General features: G+C 32.7%; 1 protein-coding gene across 3 annotated transcripts in view; it reads left to right on the forward strand.

Moving 5' to 3' along the window:
- LOC145279607 (RNA-binding protein 24-like) overlaps window positions 1-18,061 on the forward strand; it is a 118,816-nt gene that overhangs the window by 1,914 nt on the left and 98,841 nt on the right. For 2 of the 3 annotated variants that reach the window (XM_080130785.1, XM_080130786.1), the window contains exons 2-3: window positions 9,802-10,038; window positions 12,018-12,141. In XM_080130785.1, coding sequence (XP_079986911.1) covers window positions 9,862-10,038; window positions 12,018-12,141 — 301 coding nt within the window. In that variant the 5' untranslated portion in view covers window positions 9,802-9,861. Of the gene's footprint in view, window positions 1-9,685; window positions 10,039-12,017; window positions 12,142-18,061 lie in introns of those variants that run through there. The other variant, XM_080130787.1, reaches the window with a different exon arrangement.

The raw sequence follows: 18,061 nt of genomic DNA on the forward strand, positions 1-18,061 counted from the left end.
ATGCATATATATATACACACATATATATATGCATATATATACAAACATATATATACGCATATATATACAAACATATATATATATAGATACAAACACATATATATCCATATATATACAAACATATATATATATACATATATATACAAACATATATATACGCATATATATACAAACATATATATATATAGATACAAACACATATATATATATCCATATATATACAAACATATATATATATATATATACAAACATATATATATATGCATATATATGATGATGATTGCAACGTCTTGTCAGACGAGTGCCACTCTCTCAGACATTTAAAATCAATGAGCCCAAATACCTGAGGGAGTATCTATACAAAGATGATGTTCCAGAGTCTTAGCTTTGTACGACAGCTAAGTCTCTCTCTCTCTCTCTCTCTCTCTCTCTCTCTCTCTCTCTCTCTCTCTCTCTCTCTCTCGGTTCAAAATGTTGAGATCCAGCAACAAGCAAGAGCAAGATAGCCAGCAACAAATTAAACTGCAGACCAGCTTAATGCGGGTACTGGTCTTCAGCTTTATGGTTTTTTAAATCAGAGATTTGCTTCTCCTAGAAAGGTTGCTTTCACCACGGCTTACGGGTGCCCTCTCCACCCCAATACACATATACACACACACAAATATACACGGTGCTAGTTGGCCGTTGACCCAGAAAAAGAGTGCATTCGCCCTTTGGAAGGTCTTGTTTTTAATCCTTCAGGGAGACTAGCCGCCCTCCTCACCAAACAAGTCTGGTGGGGGAACCAGTTTAGTCGCCGGTGACCCGACCATGAGGCAGATAGTACTGGGTTACATGGTACCAGTAGCATATGACATGACCTGACATATATATACAAACATATATATATATATATGCATATATATACAAACATATATATATATATATATACAAACATATATATATATATATATATACATATACAGACACATATATATATACAAACATATATATATATATATACAAACACATGTATATAACCATATATATATATATATATACAAACACACATATATATATATATACAAACATATATACATATATATATATGTGTATATATATATATATATATATATATATATATATATATATACATTATTGCAGTGTAGTTTGGTTTCCTAGGAATACATCCACTGAAACAACGCGTGTCTACTAAAAAGTGCAAAATGAGTTGACAGAGCATGTATATTAAATTTATTTATACAAACATTAATAGCTACATATCTGCATACAAGTTTCTGTAATCACTTGTTTTAGGGAGACTAAGTTTTCCGGCCAAGATTTTCCCTGTAAAAATTAATATATATATATATATATATATATATATATATATATATATATATATATATATATATATATATAGACGGACGTATAGTTACTGTCAAGCAAAGTCCCCCCACACCTTTGCTATTAGCTTGTACAATTAAAATCCAACACCATAAAAATTCAAAACAGAATATTCCTAAATAATTTTTTATTAGGTATTATAAAAAAATAAATAAATAAATAAATAGACCAGCTTGGGATTATTATGTATTTGTTATGTTTTTTTTTTTGTTTTGTTTTTTTTATGTTTGATTTTAGTCACACAGGTTCGCGTCAATCGTCAATCGTCGGCGGACTTTACTTGACGATAACCGTCCATTTATACACCCCCCCACACACACACATATATATATATATATATATATATATATATATATATATATATATATATATATATATATATATATGTATCAGTTGTATCAATTGGTTTCCTAGATGCAAATCGAATGAAACTCGCACTCCCATGATAATTAATGAGTGCTCAATGGAAGACAGAGTTGATATATAATATGTTTATTATATAAATATTAATGGTTTCATATGTGCATACATGTTTCAGTAGAGTCCCAAGAACATGTATGCACATATGTAACCAATAATGTGTGTATAATAAACAGAATACATATAAATATATATATATGTATATACGTATATATATATATATGTGGGTGTGTGTGTGTGTGTGTTTGTGTGTATACATATATATATAAATATATACGCATATATGCATACATTATATTAGATAATGTTTATTAACTCGTAGGAATAAATAGGTATATAAATATAAGTGAATTTTTAGATAGAAACAAATAAATATGTATGCGACGTTGATTGAATATTAAAAATATAATTTCCATTTGTGAATAAAGATGTGTTTAATGGCCTACTTAGATAAACACGCGCAGACGCAATAGATAAACACACACACACACATAGACACACATATATATATATATATATATATATATATATATATATATATATATATATATATATATATATACAGACTTTGTGGAAGCATCCTCTAGATCAGCAGCGGTTCTTAACCGGGGGCGAATTGCCCCCTAGTGGGCGAAAATCAAATTTTGGGGGGCGATTTTCAATCAATTTTATCTGTGAAAAATTTTGACATTTTTGCGAATAAATTTTTTAAATAGTCAAAAATAGCTTTTGGGGGTGATAGCCGGGAAAAGGTTGAGATGTATGTACATTCACCTAACAATTTAATGGAACAAAACATACCGTAAAAATTGAGTATAACTTAAAAATCCTATCTACAAAATAGCACGGCCCGTATCCTGCATAAGTACCAAAACCACACACACACACACACACACACACACACACACACACACACACACACATTCATTCCATTACGTGAATTTACAAAAACACAAACACAAAAACAGTTAGCGTTAATCAAGTTTTCATTATTATAATTGTTGTAAAATACTTTATTTGCATTAAATTAGTTTTCATTTAAAAATAAAGTTTAATTATATAATATTTATTTGTTTATTAAAAGCTCAAAAAATTATATTGAGAAATAGAATATTGTTTTATGACCAAAAATTATAAGGGGGTCCACCAAGAAATAAAAGAAGGGAAAAAGGGTCCATGGGTCAAAAAAGGTTGAGAACCGAACCGCTGCTGCTCTAGATTATGTAGCTAGACATTGTGGGCACCCTGTATATATATATATATATATATATATATATATATATATATATATATATATAGTTACATATATATACACACGTGTGTGTGTTTGTGTTTGTGTGTGTGTGTGTGTGTGTGTGTGTGTGTGTGTGTGTGTGTGTGTGTGTGTGTGTGTATACAGGGTGTCCACAAAGTCTGTCTACGTAATCTACAGGATGCTTCCACAAAGTCTGGCTACATTATGTAGCCAGACTTTGTGGACACACTGTAAACGCACGTGTTTCTGCGTTTGCTTTGGATTAAGAAAATTTAAGAAATGTTGATAAATTGTTTGATTCAATCCTATGTGTGTGTGTGTGTGTGTGTGTGTGTGTGTGTGTGTGTGTGTGTGTGTGTGTGTGTGTGTGTGTGTGTGTGTGTGTGTGTGGTACTCGCTCACGTGTGTTGACCTGTTGCAAAAAAATAGTATTTTCAGTTCGGGTGTTCGCCAACTAGATCTAGAAAACTGTTAGGAGAGAAATCATGGTTAGAAAAAGCGATAACAACAAAAGAGAAGTTTACAAACCCCTCCTCCATACATGTACCTAATTAAAAGTTTAAACGGTCCAATTTTCTATAAAATTTTCCCATTCATCTATTTTTTTGTTTTTAATCAAAAAATCATTTTTTCGTGCAAAATATTTAAATTATAGAATCTATAATTTACATAGTTCATCTTCCTGCCTATTTACTTTCCCACATTGGAAAGCTAGGTTCATGTTGATTTTTAATGTAGAGAAAATAGAACTAGCAAAACGGAGCGTTCTTTATAGGGACAATGCTTATTGTCTATTATTTTTATGTGACGAAATTCACCATAGTTTGGTCTAGAAATATCTGTCTATAGAATGTTTAGTAAAAGAAGTAGTGACTAAGCATATCAACCAACATGTGCCATTATAGTATTTTTCCTAAGAACTAACTCTGGAATTCCCTTCCGGGTTCTTGCTTCCCCGACTTTACTGGAATGCAGAAGTTCAAATGTAATGTAAACAGACATCTTGCTACGAAACTCCCTACATAGTATTCATACAATTATGTCCCAAATAGTAGTCCCCCCACCTACATCAAAGTGGCACTGCGCATTGTCTGGGTTGAAAATGCAATTAAACAAAATATTACTACTAGTCTGTTTACACGTGCATCCATTATTCTATATAGTAAACGTTTTATTTTAGTCTAAATTTCATTTTATATTTTAAACATTCTCATACGTTTATTGAGATTGTCGGACTGACTTCCTCATCTTGGTTGTTATAGTCACAACGTTTCGGCCGTTTTGCCCTCCGGCCTTCATCAGGTGTTTTGTATCGAACTGGGGAACCGTTTGTTAGGAGCCTCGAACCCAACCCTTTATTATTATTACGGGGGTACCGTGTTCGGACTCCAGCGTTATATATATATATATATATATATATATATATATATATATATATATATATATATATATATATATATATATATATTGTTTTTAAAATATAATTATCCATTAACACGTGTTTCGTCGTCTACGACTCATCAGAGTGGCTGAATCTTAATTTGTATATATATATATATATATATATATATGTGTGTGTGTGTGTGTGTGTGTGTGTGTGTTTAGATATATGTATATATATATGTATATGTTTATATATATATACATATACATATATCTACATATATATAAACATATATGCACATGCATGTATCTATATTTGAATATTGTGTATTTAGGCAACATGTTTTCATTCAGACAGATATCGTGAAATAGCACGGAGTGTTTTTGCTTAATGGTCTTTTTTTGTGTGTGTGTTTTCCATATTTAGAATGGTCATTCTTATTTCTCGGCCGAATTGGCGTAGGAAAAATATTCTACAGGGAATTAAAAAATATCAAACAGGTCTTGATTAATAACCAATTCCCCAATTTCTTCTTCGATGAACAAATAACTGTTAGAAATCCAGACCAAGCCAATAGTAACCAATTAACAGTCCCCACCCTATCAATATATTATATCACAACCAGCTACTCCAGAACTTTAAATCAGATTAAAATGTACTAAGGAATATAATACGTCGATATATATCCCTAGTCAATAATAATAATAAGACCAGATTTATCGTCTACTATAAGAAATTAGCAACTGCTAACCTTATAATTAAAAACAATATTTCCCGGAAAAGAAAATCAGTTGACGAAACCAATGTAGTTTACCAATTCACATGCCTCTTGGGAGAATGCATCTCCAACAATAGACACACCAATAGCTACATTGGACACACAGCAAACACATTGTCCAGACGATTAACCCGAGACCTTTCAGATACAAGCACGATATGGCAACACCTAAAACAACATGGCTGCCTACATTCCCAATTTAGAAAAATTTTTGTTGAAAACACAAAAATCATTCATATGGATCCAAACGTAAAAAGACTAAAAATACTGGAAGCACTTTATAAAAGAGCTAAACAGACCAAAATTAACAATGTGAATTTTGACAACAGTAGTAACATTTTAAAGTGGCTGGGTACGTATATATATATATATATATATATATATATATATATATATATATATATATATATATATATATATATATATACGTACGTTATATATGTGTGTGTGCGTGTATGTGTATCTTGTAATTTAAATTAATAAATTATTAAAAAAAAATTAAACCTGTAAATTCCATACTAATTTGTAAATCACGCTTTGACACCATTGTACATTTATTTTAGCCACGTTCTTAAAACGTTAGAACGTCTTTTGTTTACATATTTCAAGTAATTTAAATGTAATTTGAACAGAAGAATATAAAAGTATCCAGATTTAAAACGAAACAGTAATCAAAAACTGCCTAAAGACGACTGAAGAAAATTAGTTGAAAGTACTTGCAAAAAAAAAAAAATGGACGAAAACGACTATGGAACTTTCCTACACAAATTCGACCAAGAAAAACAGATCATTAAGCAAAAACACTCCGTGCTATTTACCATATATATATATATATATATATATATATATATATATATATATATATATATATATATATATATATATATATATATATATATATATATCGGGGGTATGTATGTATGTATTACCTAAATATTAACATCGAGAAAACACGTGTTTTGTCTTTCGAAGGCTTATCAGCATGAGATTACTACAATCATATTAAAAACCGTATAAAAATAAGATGATATTTTATGTTTTATTTTCCTTATTTAGTTAAAGAAAAAAGGCAGAAAATATTTCTTTAGAAAATGTAAAGTGTATATATATCCGAATTTAATAGACAAACAATTTCATTTACATGATAAATAAAATATCCTTTGTTTTTCAATGAAAATATTTGGCTTTGTAGCATTAGTACATATGAAACATATCGCATATTCATCGAACGACATTTCTCGTTTAATTTCATATAAGTACTTAATAACTACGTTATTTATTGATTACATACAAGCATACTGAGATACCCAAGGGAGTTTATGTCCACAGGAATCCTTACTGAGAATATAAAAACGTAATCAATATTAAAAACAAAGTTTTATATCTAATTGGTATAAATAATATTCGCGCAAATAATTTTTGGGCTACACATTTGCAAACATATGTCAGTTCCAGCTGAAAATCAGTTGAATTTCAGCAAGTCCATATTCAAACTAATTGAAAACCATATTTAATTTTGTGTATAAATAAAATATCAAATATATTTAGTAATCTAAATTTATGTATATGTTATTTTGCTTTCTTTTGATTAATAATGTGTATGTTGTGCCTAACTTCTTGTCGCTGTGCTATGCATTGGTGCTTAGTAAGAGACATTAGAATTAAATAAAAAAAATCTCTTCCGTCTTAGAAACGATCGGGCGCCAAAACTTTAATGATCTTTTATTCTGGGAACTGATATAAATAATGCCATTAATTAATTTGTTTAATGATAATTCAATTCGGTATACAGTGTTTCTCTTGGATCCGTGTACGTAAATAACTCTTTGAGTGTATAAACACACACACACACACACACACACACACACACACACATATATATATATTGTTTTGAAAAAAGAAAAACCGAATCAATTTATAAAATGATCAACGTTTCGTCCCTATTGCAGGGAACATCTTCAGGATATTAAATATATATATATACATATATATACATACACACACACACCCACATATATATATATATATATATATATATATATATATATGTGTGTGTGTGTGTGTGTGTGTGTGTGTTTTGTTTTTTTAATATAAGTATCCACTGACACGTGTTTTGTCATCTACAACTAACGGACTCTCCTGTCTATTTCGACGTACGAGGTTCCGCCGCAACTCAGTTGCCTGGAAATCCACACAGATTATTTGTATATTGTGTGAAGACTTCGTGTAGAATCCCCCACACTTTTTGGTATTATTTCTAACATTTATCGCTTCATATGACTGCTACATGGCAGAGTAGACAGTAGACCGCAGGTTATTACATCAAATTTTCCTACTCCTCGATGCATGTCAACGAATATATATATATATATATATATATATATATATATATATATATATATATATATATATATATATATAGAGAGAGAGAGAGAGAGAGAGACATAGATAGATAGATTAATAGTATATTTAGTTTACAAACATTTTTTGTTACATATGTGCATATATGTTTCAGTGGAATATCAATTTAGATTCCTCTGAATTTTTGTAACAATAACGTTTGTATAATAAACATACTATATACCTGCTCTGTCTTCCATTGAGCACTCTTAAATGAACATGTGTTTCAGCGAATCTACATCTAGGAAATCAAACTATACAACCAATGTATATATATATATATATATATATATATATATATATATATATATATATATATATTAATGATGGGACGATTCCAATATTTTTCCTGATTCCGATACAATTACCGATCCCGTACTAAATTTCCGATTCCGATTCTTTAAAAATCATTAAATATTTAACTATATAGTTATAGTTTTTTCTCTGATTACCGTGAAAACACCCGTTAAATGTGCAAATATATTCCTCAACGTGGGGGAAGATCTATCGATTTTAGCTTCACTGGTGGTTTAAAATCAATAAATATTTATCATTTTATCATTATTGCCAGCAATGGAAGATTTAACTTTAAACAAAATCAAATAAAAAAGACAAAAGAATCGTTTTGGCATCGGAAAATCTGTACAATTTTTTTCCGATCCCGATACCGATTCTGATACCCTCAAACGTTCCGACTTTTAGATTACCGATTAATCGTTCCACCACTACCACTAATATATATATATATATATATATATATATATATATATATATATATATATATATATATATATGCAAATAAGTTTTGGGCTACACATTTGCAAACATATATCAGTTCCAGCTGAAACCAACTGAATTTCAGCAAGTCCATATTCAAACTAATTGAAAACATTATTTTTGTGTATAAATAAAACGTTTAATATCAAATATATTTAGTAATCTAAATTTATGTATATGTTATTTTGCTTTCTTTTGATTAATAATGTGTATGTTGTGCCTAACTTCTTGTCGCTGTGCTATGCATTTGTGCTTAGTAAGAGACATTAGAATTAAATAAAGAAAATCTCTTCCGTCTTAGAAACGATCGGGCGCCAAAATTTTAATGATCTTTTATTCTAGGAGCTGATATAAATAATGTCATCAATTAATTTGTTTAATGATAATTCAATTCGGTATACAGTGCCTTTCCCTTAGATCCTTGTATGTGGTAAAACTGTTTGCACATATTATATATATATATATATATATATATATATATATATATATATATATATATATATATATATACATTTTCAATTTGTCTTCACATAAACAGTAATTTGTTTAAAAAAAAGCGTTGTTTCCTGAAGAGGCCTCTAGTTACTAAATACTAGAAGATCGAAACATGCTCATGACTGTGTAGCATCAAATTACTGCTTGTGTAAAGACAAATTGAAAATGTAACTTGCTCTACTTCCGTACTGAGCACTTTTTTATTACCCTCGTTATATTTCATTGGTTACCCTACCTTTGAAAAATAGCAACCTCAAATTCTCAAATCATATATATATATATATATATATATATATATATATATATATATATATATATATATATATCTATATATATATATATATATGTGTGTGTGTGTGTGTGTGTGTGTGTGTGTGTGTGTGTCTGCCGGCAATGTAAGTTTGCAATCCCAGCGCAAATACACTCACTGCCTCTAGCCACATTGATGGTTTGTAAACAACGAAATACCTGTATATGAATAGGAGTATTAAGGAGAGAGGGGGTGAAAAGAGGAAGAAATTAATAAAAAAATGTAGTTATTGTCCAGAAAACCCCTTTGTTCCATGTTGTTTTAGCAACAGAAAAGGTACGATAAAAACACTGTGATTTCAACTTTCGACTAATTTCAAACTTGTTGCTACTGCTACTCCACTCCTCCTACTACAATTCTTATCGACTCTACTACTGCTCATCCACCTCCCTCCACTACTACTGTGTTCGCTTCGTATGCAAGTCACGACAAAAAAGAAGAGTATATACCTATATATACATATAAATATATATATAGGTTTATACATATCTTCATAAGTATATTATATATGTGTGAATGTGTGTGTGCTCTAACAATACCAACACAAAGTGCGTGCTATTTTTTTAATCTACAACGACAACTTTTTCTTCCTCCAGCGTTTGTTTTTTTTTTTTTTTTTTGCTTTTTTTTGTGAGAAAATTCTTTCCGCTTGGACCATGGCGAACGGTACTATTCAACAGAAGGACACTACCTTTACCAAAATCTTCGTCGGAGGTTTGCCCTATCATACGTCTGACAAATCATTACGGGAATTTTTTGACCAGTTCGGAGAAATTGAGGAAGCTGTAGTTATAACGGATCGACAAACGGGGAAAAGCCGCGGATATGGATTTGTAAGTATTTCACAATTATACACATTCACACGTGTGTCTTTCTATCTATCTAATATATATGGTGCGTGTGCACTTATTTAACCGCGCTATTTTTTTAAATTGTAATTTGAAGTTAACTTAGTTTCGCGATATCTTTTAAATTGTTAGGTGAAAGTACAGAATAGTTACAAAACGCGCCCCTCTCCCTATGTTAAGAGTGGCTTTCTAAATAACGTTATTTCAGCGCAGTTCAATAAGTGCACTGCACTGCATGTGTATATGTGTGTGGGTGTGTGTGTGTGTGTTTTAGGCTAAATTAACTCCGAATATAATAAATGTAGTAACATCAGAGTTATTTTTTAATATGCGTTGAGTAAGCTCTCTAATACATCTGGTTGCCTAATGATATAATTTTTCTAATTATATATATCTATATATATATACACACACACACTTATCCAGTTAAATTTATCACCAAGGTATCCAGTAAAATCTTTACTTTGAATTATAAAAATGCTCAATAATTAATAAAGCGGCTTTGGTACTAGTGCACTTATTGATCCGTGCTGAAATAATAACGTTATTTAAAAAGCCATTCTTAACATGGGGAGGGTGTTTTGTACCTATTCTGTAGTTTAACCTTACAACTGAATAAAAAAAAACATATCCTAAAACTTTAATTAAACTTGGAAATAGGATTAAAAAATAACGCGGATCAGTAAGTGCATTAGCACCGTGGCCTTTTTATTTATACAAATATTATTTGGCTACGCTTAATGCCGAGACATCTTCGAGGTTAAATGTGTACGGGCTGTACGGCTCAACGTGGTTCGACTAGTTTTAGCTTTGGCCGAAATATGATTGAAAATGTGTATCCAAAGAATGTTGGTATGACTAAAAAAAATTATACCAAATACACAAAAACACACACGTGTGTGTGTGTGTGTGTGTGTGTGTGTGTGTGTGTGTTTATATACTCAAGATTGTAGTCCTCCTACACCCCAACGACCATGCAATAAAATACAAAAATTCATAAACTTCTATATTTTTATATTTTTAGTATATAAATATGCGCGTGTGTACCTGTACCTATAAAAGTGAGTTAACCGGTGTGGAAATTTGAAACCTCGTTTTAGTAATAAACTTCTTTTTAATGTTTGTTAATTTTATTTAATCTCGTAAAACCATGAATATATTTCTTAGAGCTTTTTAAAGGATTTACTTCATAGTTATATGAATGCTTACGTTTTCCCCCCCCTCGTTTAGACTTTTTTAAAAACTGTTTAATAGAAAGAATTTATTAACAAAATGTACAAACGTCTATCTTCTCTTTCTGTAACATCCAGCCACACATTGGTGTGAGTGAGGAACGCGAGATATAAGGAATTAAGAGAACTCTCTTTTTCTGTAAGCTATTAGAGAAACTTGTATATATCCCATGTCTGTATGGAATTAAGCGATCGAGTTTCCAATTCTCGGGGTTTATTTTAGCTCACCTGTCACAGGGGTAAACACTGATATATTTAAGGGAAAAAGTCTGACCACCACCATCGCCGATGGCTTACTCAGGCATCTGAACTTTGGTTAATATACGAAGCTTGATTTGAGAGAATTATCCCCTCAAGCATTTTTTTTTTTTTTTTTTTTTTTTTGTATAGGGGAGAATTGCCTTATTGCTAGTCGCTTCCTTCAGAGGTCTCTACGATGAATGCAGACTGGTAGTCGAGGGTAAATTAGAATAAGCAGTTACCCCATTTCATGTTAAACTTAATGTCTAATATTGCTGAAGTAAATGCCATTTAATCTTGTTCGTCACACTCTCCATGCTATTTCCTTCTCCAAATTTCACTACTCTTTAGATTTATGATTGTATTCTTTGTTTTTCTTTCGTTTTATGTGACTAAAATCTCTGAATGTTCCTATTTGTCCATATTTTTACCACATGTACAAACGATATGTTAAATATTATCATTTAAATTCCGATTATGTTTAATTTCCAGGTAACTATGGCTACCAAAGATGCCGCTGAGCGGGCATGTAAGGATCCAAATCCAATCATAGATGGTCGAAAAGCAAACGTCAATTTAGCTTACCTCGGTGCAAAACCACGTGGAATTCAAACAGGTACGTTCTTTAGGACAAATGTGGATACATATAACATGTATATGTGTGTGTGTGTATATATATATATATATAATATATATATATATATATATATATATATATATATATACACACACACATGTGGACAAAACTTTGGTTTCGAGAAACGGCTTACGTTTCTCGGTTTACAAAAAAAAATACTTGTTTAAATGCGTACTTTAGACGATTTTAATTAAAATTTATCTTTTGACAAGAAATTATCAATTTAACGGTTTTTGCGATGATAAAAAAAACTATTGTTGATCGAATTATGCATCAATGAACGTTCGCATCTTTTGTCTTTCTTCCAGTCTCCGTGTCTTTGTTTAAAGTATACATTTAACTTACGTTATTATTGCTATGATTTTACTGATAATTTCTCCAGAAAGATTTACTTGCTGCGAATTATTCTAAAAACGTACGAACCTACCCCGACCCCGCACATATTCGTGAACCAAAAATACTGACGTTCAGTTTTTTTTTTTTTTTATTACGAGAGATAACTTGTTAGACCTATTATACTCCTACGTAATGATAAATACACACCTGCATGTATATGTACGTAGATTAAAAGACAAGGTATTATTTGAAGTAGTATTAACCATTGCTAAAACCTAACATTTAACTGGACACTTGAAAATAATGGGGAACCATTTTCTAATTTGAAACTATTTTCATGAAGTTCGTATCTTATTTTATTTTTATGTACTTGCGTATTAGAATGTTCCGGTTCGTTAATTTACAAGTTACAGCCGAGATCATTACATCTTCCAAATGTTCATATAAACCTTCATTGCACATGCATGAAAAGTTGGAAGAGCCGGGGGTTTTTTTGTTTGTTTTTTTTTTTTTTTACGTTGTTGTTACTAAGGAAAACTGTATTTCGTTTAATGTATTTTAAAACGTTTTTGCTAAGTTTTTGGATTTTAAATATAAGTATAATCCATTAGCGAACATTTTATTTGTAATTATTTTTTTACATTGTAGAGAACCTACTATTGATTTTTATATAATAACTGTAAAGTTTAAAATGCAAAGGTAAAGTATCATGTTTCAGTTGTGCACTGAACATAAACATTCATTTCGAAAGCGCCCTGGTCGTATCAAAGAACCTACTGCTAGTTTCACATGCCGGGTCGTTTTTCTTGTGCACTGATACAATTTCACATGCCCTTGTAATGTTAGGTTGCATACGGGTGTTAACTTTAATCAAAATCGAATTGTTCCTTTTCAGATTTTTTTGATTTTTTTTTATATGGGGATCACCACTTAACAAGGCCCGGAAGCCACTCGTGGATAAGGGTTATTTTGTGTACAATAATCAATGGGATAATATCGTAGTAATAGTTGGTATTGGAGATTTGATAAAGCGTCTTACTTAAGGGGGGGGCGATTAATCAGGAATTTGTTTATGTTGGACTTGAAAAAGTCCAAGTTGTAGCCCGGTGGGAAACAGGCAAACGGAAGAGAATTCCACAGAAAATAGCTATGTTCATGGAATCTACGTTTTGATTTAGGCACAGATAAAGTGTGGGGGAAAATTACTGACAGTGTTTTTAGCTAGACGGGTGTTTATCATGAAGGATTGGCGAGGGGGGGGACCAAAGATTGGAGCTCGGGCGAGCACTTGTCATGAAAATAACGATAAAACAAAGACAGGCTCGCAACGTCCCTTCTGTGGGAGAGAGGTTGCAGGAAAGAGAAGAGAACATCCCCCCACTAAGCCACGAAGTCTATTTTGTACTCTGTCAAGGCAGGATAGGCTGTTTTTTGAAGCTCCAGCCAAAATGTGACAGCAGTACTCCATCTTTGGACGTACTTGGCTTTTATAGAGATAGAGAATTGCATCAGTAGCGAGATATCTTTTGGAGCGGTAGAAGGATCCCACCGTTTTCCCAGCGGCCCGGGCAACAGACTTGATATACGTGTTCCATTTCAAATCAGGAGTAAAGGTCAAACCCAGGAGCTTGTCAAAACATGAAGCCTCCCCAAGAGGAGAGCCATCCATTTCAATTGATGCTAGATGAGGAACAGAGCGTTGATGATGTAACGTTAGGAGCTTGATTTTAGATGCATTAAAAGTAACCAGCCATCTCTTCCCCCACTGAACCACCCGCTCTAGATCATAGGAGAGGGAATCAGAGAGCTTTGCCTTTGATGTGTTTCCGTAGATGGTTGTGTCATCAGCATAGATGTCAACGAATGATTTAAGTATGTGTTTTGGGAGATCATTGATGTAGATCAGGAAGAGAGTTATACCGTAGCTGGAAATCTTGTGAAGTAGGCCCTTATGCCAAACCTTAATGAAGGCCTTGGATATGTCAAGAGCAATTGCCCTGGAAAGGAAGCCTTTGTCGAGAGATTTACTAATCCTATGGGATATAATTGTTAGCACATCAGCTGTAGATCTAGCAGAACGGAAACCATATTGCATGTCACTAAGGAGGTTATTTCTTCTGAGGTGGTTGACTACTTCTTTATTTAATATGGATTCCAGTAACTTACTCATGACACACAAGAGACTTATTGGTCTGTACTGAGAGGGAGATTACTTATCACCTGAGTTCTTAAATACAGGGCATACTGACGAGGTTTTCCAGGGTGCTAGAAAGCACTTCTCCTTAAGGTAATGCTTAAACAGTTTTGTAAGTATGGGGCCAAGTTCTGGTCGAAGCCTTTTCAACACTATAATTGGAATGCCATCTGGGACAGTTGCTTTACTGGAATCAAGGTTTTTGATTAGTTGGCGACCTCGGGCACAGATATTTATGTTGGATAGTGTTGTCTGTAGGAGGAAATATGGGGAGTTGATGACCTTCGTCGCAGGGGGTAGAAATAGCTGCAAAGTTCTTGGCAAATAGCTGAACCTTGTCTGATGTTGACGAGATGACCTCAGGTCCATTGATGATGGTTGGGATAGAATGCACGCATCTGTTTAGGGTCTTGTTTGCTTTTTGCCAAAACTGGTGGGAACCAAGCCGCTGCTCAGCTACTTTGGATTTAACGGACTGAGCATATAGCTCTCTTGCATTTTTTATTACTCTTTTACAGTGGTTGCTGGCAGTCCTGAAGGCAGCTTTAGTTTCAGTACATCTATTACATAATTTAGGGTATTCACTGGAGATATCTTTTCAGATATTTTTTGATTATCTATTCTCAATACTTATCGGGGGCATTCCGATACTAAACCTGTCTAAGTATATTTGTGTGAAATTTCAAAATCGGCCTAGCCGTTTCAGATTTAATAGGGAATTAATTCGAAAACACAGATATACACACAGATACAAAGTGCTTCTCATATATAAGTAGGTAACACGTACAAAGAAAACAGCTGTTCGGTAAAATTAAAGTCTGTCAGGAGACGCACATAATTCTGACACAAACTCGTAGAACAGTATACATACCATACTCTATTTAAATAGTTTAGCACCATTTTTTTTTATCTCGTATTAAAAATTGATTCCATGTACTCTGCACACTTGATCAGGTATTACTGCTGAGGTGAAATTTAGTGTCAATATAACATTAAATAATTGGGAATAGAATAAATGTGGCACTATAGTGACTGCTGAAAAGAAACTGATGGAGAATTAGTGAAAGAACAAAAAGGACATAATGGTTCAATATATTTGACCATTAATGGTTCAATATATTGGACCATTAATGGTTCAATATATTGGACCATTAATGGTTCAATATATTGGACCATTAATGGTTCAATATATTTGACCATTAATGGTTCAATATATTGGATCATTAATGGTTCATTATATTGGTCCATTAATGATCCAATATATTGGACCGTTATTGGTTCAATATATTGGACCATTAATGAGTCACCATGTGAATCACTAATAGGTCAACATCTACTAGTTTCTGTCTTTTAGACAGTCCAACAAAGTATCTCCAACCTAATAGGACCTGCACTATCAACTAAACACCAACTCCTGTCCCATCGCCGAAATGTTGCATTCATGTGCCTGTATTACAAGTATTTTAATAGAATGTGTTCTGACGAATGCATAGCACTTGTATTCCTTCGATGTAAATACACTCTACTAACCCGACAAGCAACAAAATCCGATCCCAACATTTTGTCCCCTACTTATCTGACTGTACTGACATCCAGAAGTTCAAGTGTAATGTGAACAGACATCTCGCTGCCCAATTCCCCACATAGTGTTCCTGTAGTAGGCCTTTACGTTCAAATGGCACTATGCCTTGTTTGGGATACATAAGAGTAAAGCGGAGGATAGAGGATAATCACCGTCCCCTCTTCACATATGAGTTGAATAGCCTCTTACCTAATTTGTAAACGAAACTGATTTTTTTTGTGTGTGTGTGGGGGGGTAATAATTAAAAGTGTAGTACCTGTTTTTCTCTGAGTCGGAGAGAGAAAAAAGGGCCACCTAGACTGAAACAAATTTTATTTCTGTTCCAAAAGAGAATGTTCTCTTTTGAGAACTGAAAATTATGCACATTAAAACCGATTTTGGCACTTTTCGCATGATCCTTAAACGGAGTCAAACACATGTTTTTCTACATACTATTGGTGTTATTATTGCGTTAAGAATTTGATAAAAGAACAGCACATGCCTTTTATTCATTCTATTTATTCATTTTGTATAAATCAGATGATTCTACTGTTGGCATTCGTTTCCCTTGTGTATTTTTAGTTAGATTTCTTTCTAGAAAGATATATTTATGGGATGGGCCACGTGAAGATTGCCAACATCGTAAGTGGAAGCTTATGAAACAACCTGAATTCGAACTTGGTACACTTTGGTTTTCAGTCCGTATCGTTAGCCACTTAACTACCATTAGTTCCCTCTATTCTTCTATTAAAACCCGAAACTCAGGATCCGATCTGAAAGATAAATTCTATATAAACGTATGCCACTACTTCTCTTATCAATGTGTCTTTCTGCTGTTGGTGTTGGACTTTTGCATATATCTCGCTAAGATCATTACCCAAAATTGTTTTATCTGCATGAAGTCCTCTTCCCAGCTATTCTTTAACCTGCAGGATCGTAGATTTCACCTTAGACAATGAGAGCAGCAAGGCACAACGGTTTCATGCAAAGTCGAGAAAGGTTTGGCACAGAACACGCAAAAAAGGTGACGAATATTGTCACTTTTAATTTATCGATTTGCGGTTCCACATCTGACACATTTTTCGCTTGTCATGTGCGAAGGTAGAGACTACCAAACGGCGCCTATTCGGCTGCATTTTTACCAGTATTTTTCTCATGGAAATCGCTTCAGACAATACATGAATCCACTTGCTGTAAGGAGCTAAAAATAGTTCTTCAAGGATAAAAACTTACCAACAATAAATGTAACATTGAACAGATTCTGACCAAGATAACAGCAGTTCTTCCCTCTTTATCAGAAATATCGCTCATGGAATATGATCACTACAGAAAAAATAAGGGAAGCGAGAGTTAAGCCTTTGTTAAAAGTAAATATAGATCTCGTTGATACTCCTTAAATATTATGTCCTTTACTCCTTACATTCCATGAATAATATTTCTTTTAAGGGTAAAAGTTGTTTTCTGCACGGAATCTATCCATCTAATACTTATGTTCGATTATTTGTTTTGTTTTGGTTTCGTTTAAGTAGTATGTTTAGCTCTGCATATCGTATGGATTCATGCCTTGGCTATGATGATTTCCTTAAAAAACATAGTCACGCATACTTCAAAGACCGGAAATGTTTATATGATTGTGATTCAGCTTATCTGAGAACTGTAAAATATTCACCATCAGACGAGCCGCAAACTCCCATGTCTTTCTAGACATCCATAGATGGCAGAATGCACTCTACTTTGACGATTTCCTTCGAACCGCTTGCATTTTGACTCTCCTTCTGTTTCTTCAATCGTGTCAACATGCGGAGAGC

The sequence above is a fragment of the Euprymna scolopes genome, chromosome 7 (assembly GCF_053919585.1).
Source record: "Euprymna scolopes isolate OS-2025 chromosome 7, ASM5391958v1, whole genome shotgun sequence".
In the NCBI taxonomy this organism is placed as follows: Eukaryota; Metazoa; Mollusca; class Cephalopoda; order Sepiida; family Sepiolidae; genus Euprymna; species Euprymna scolopes.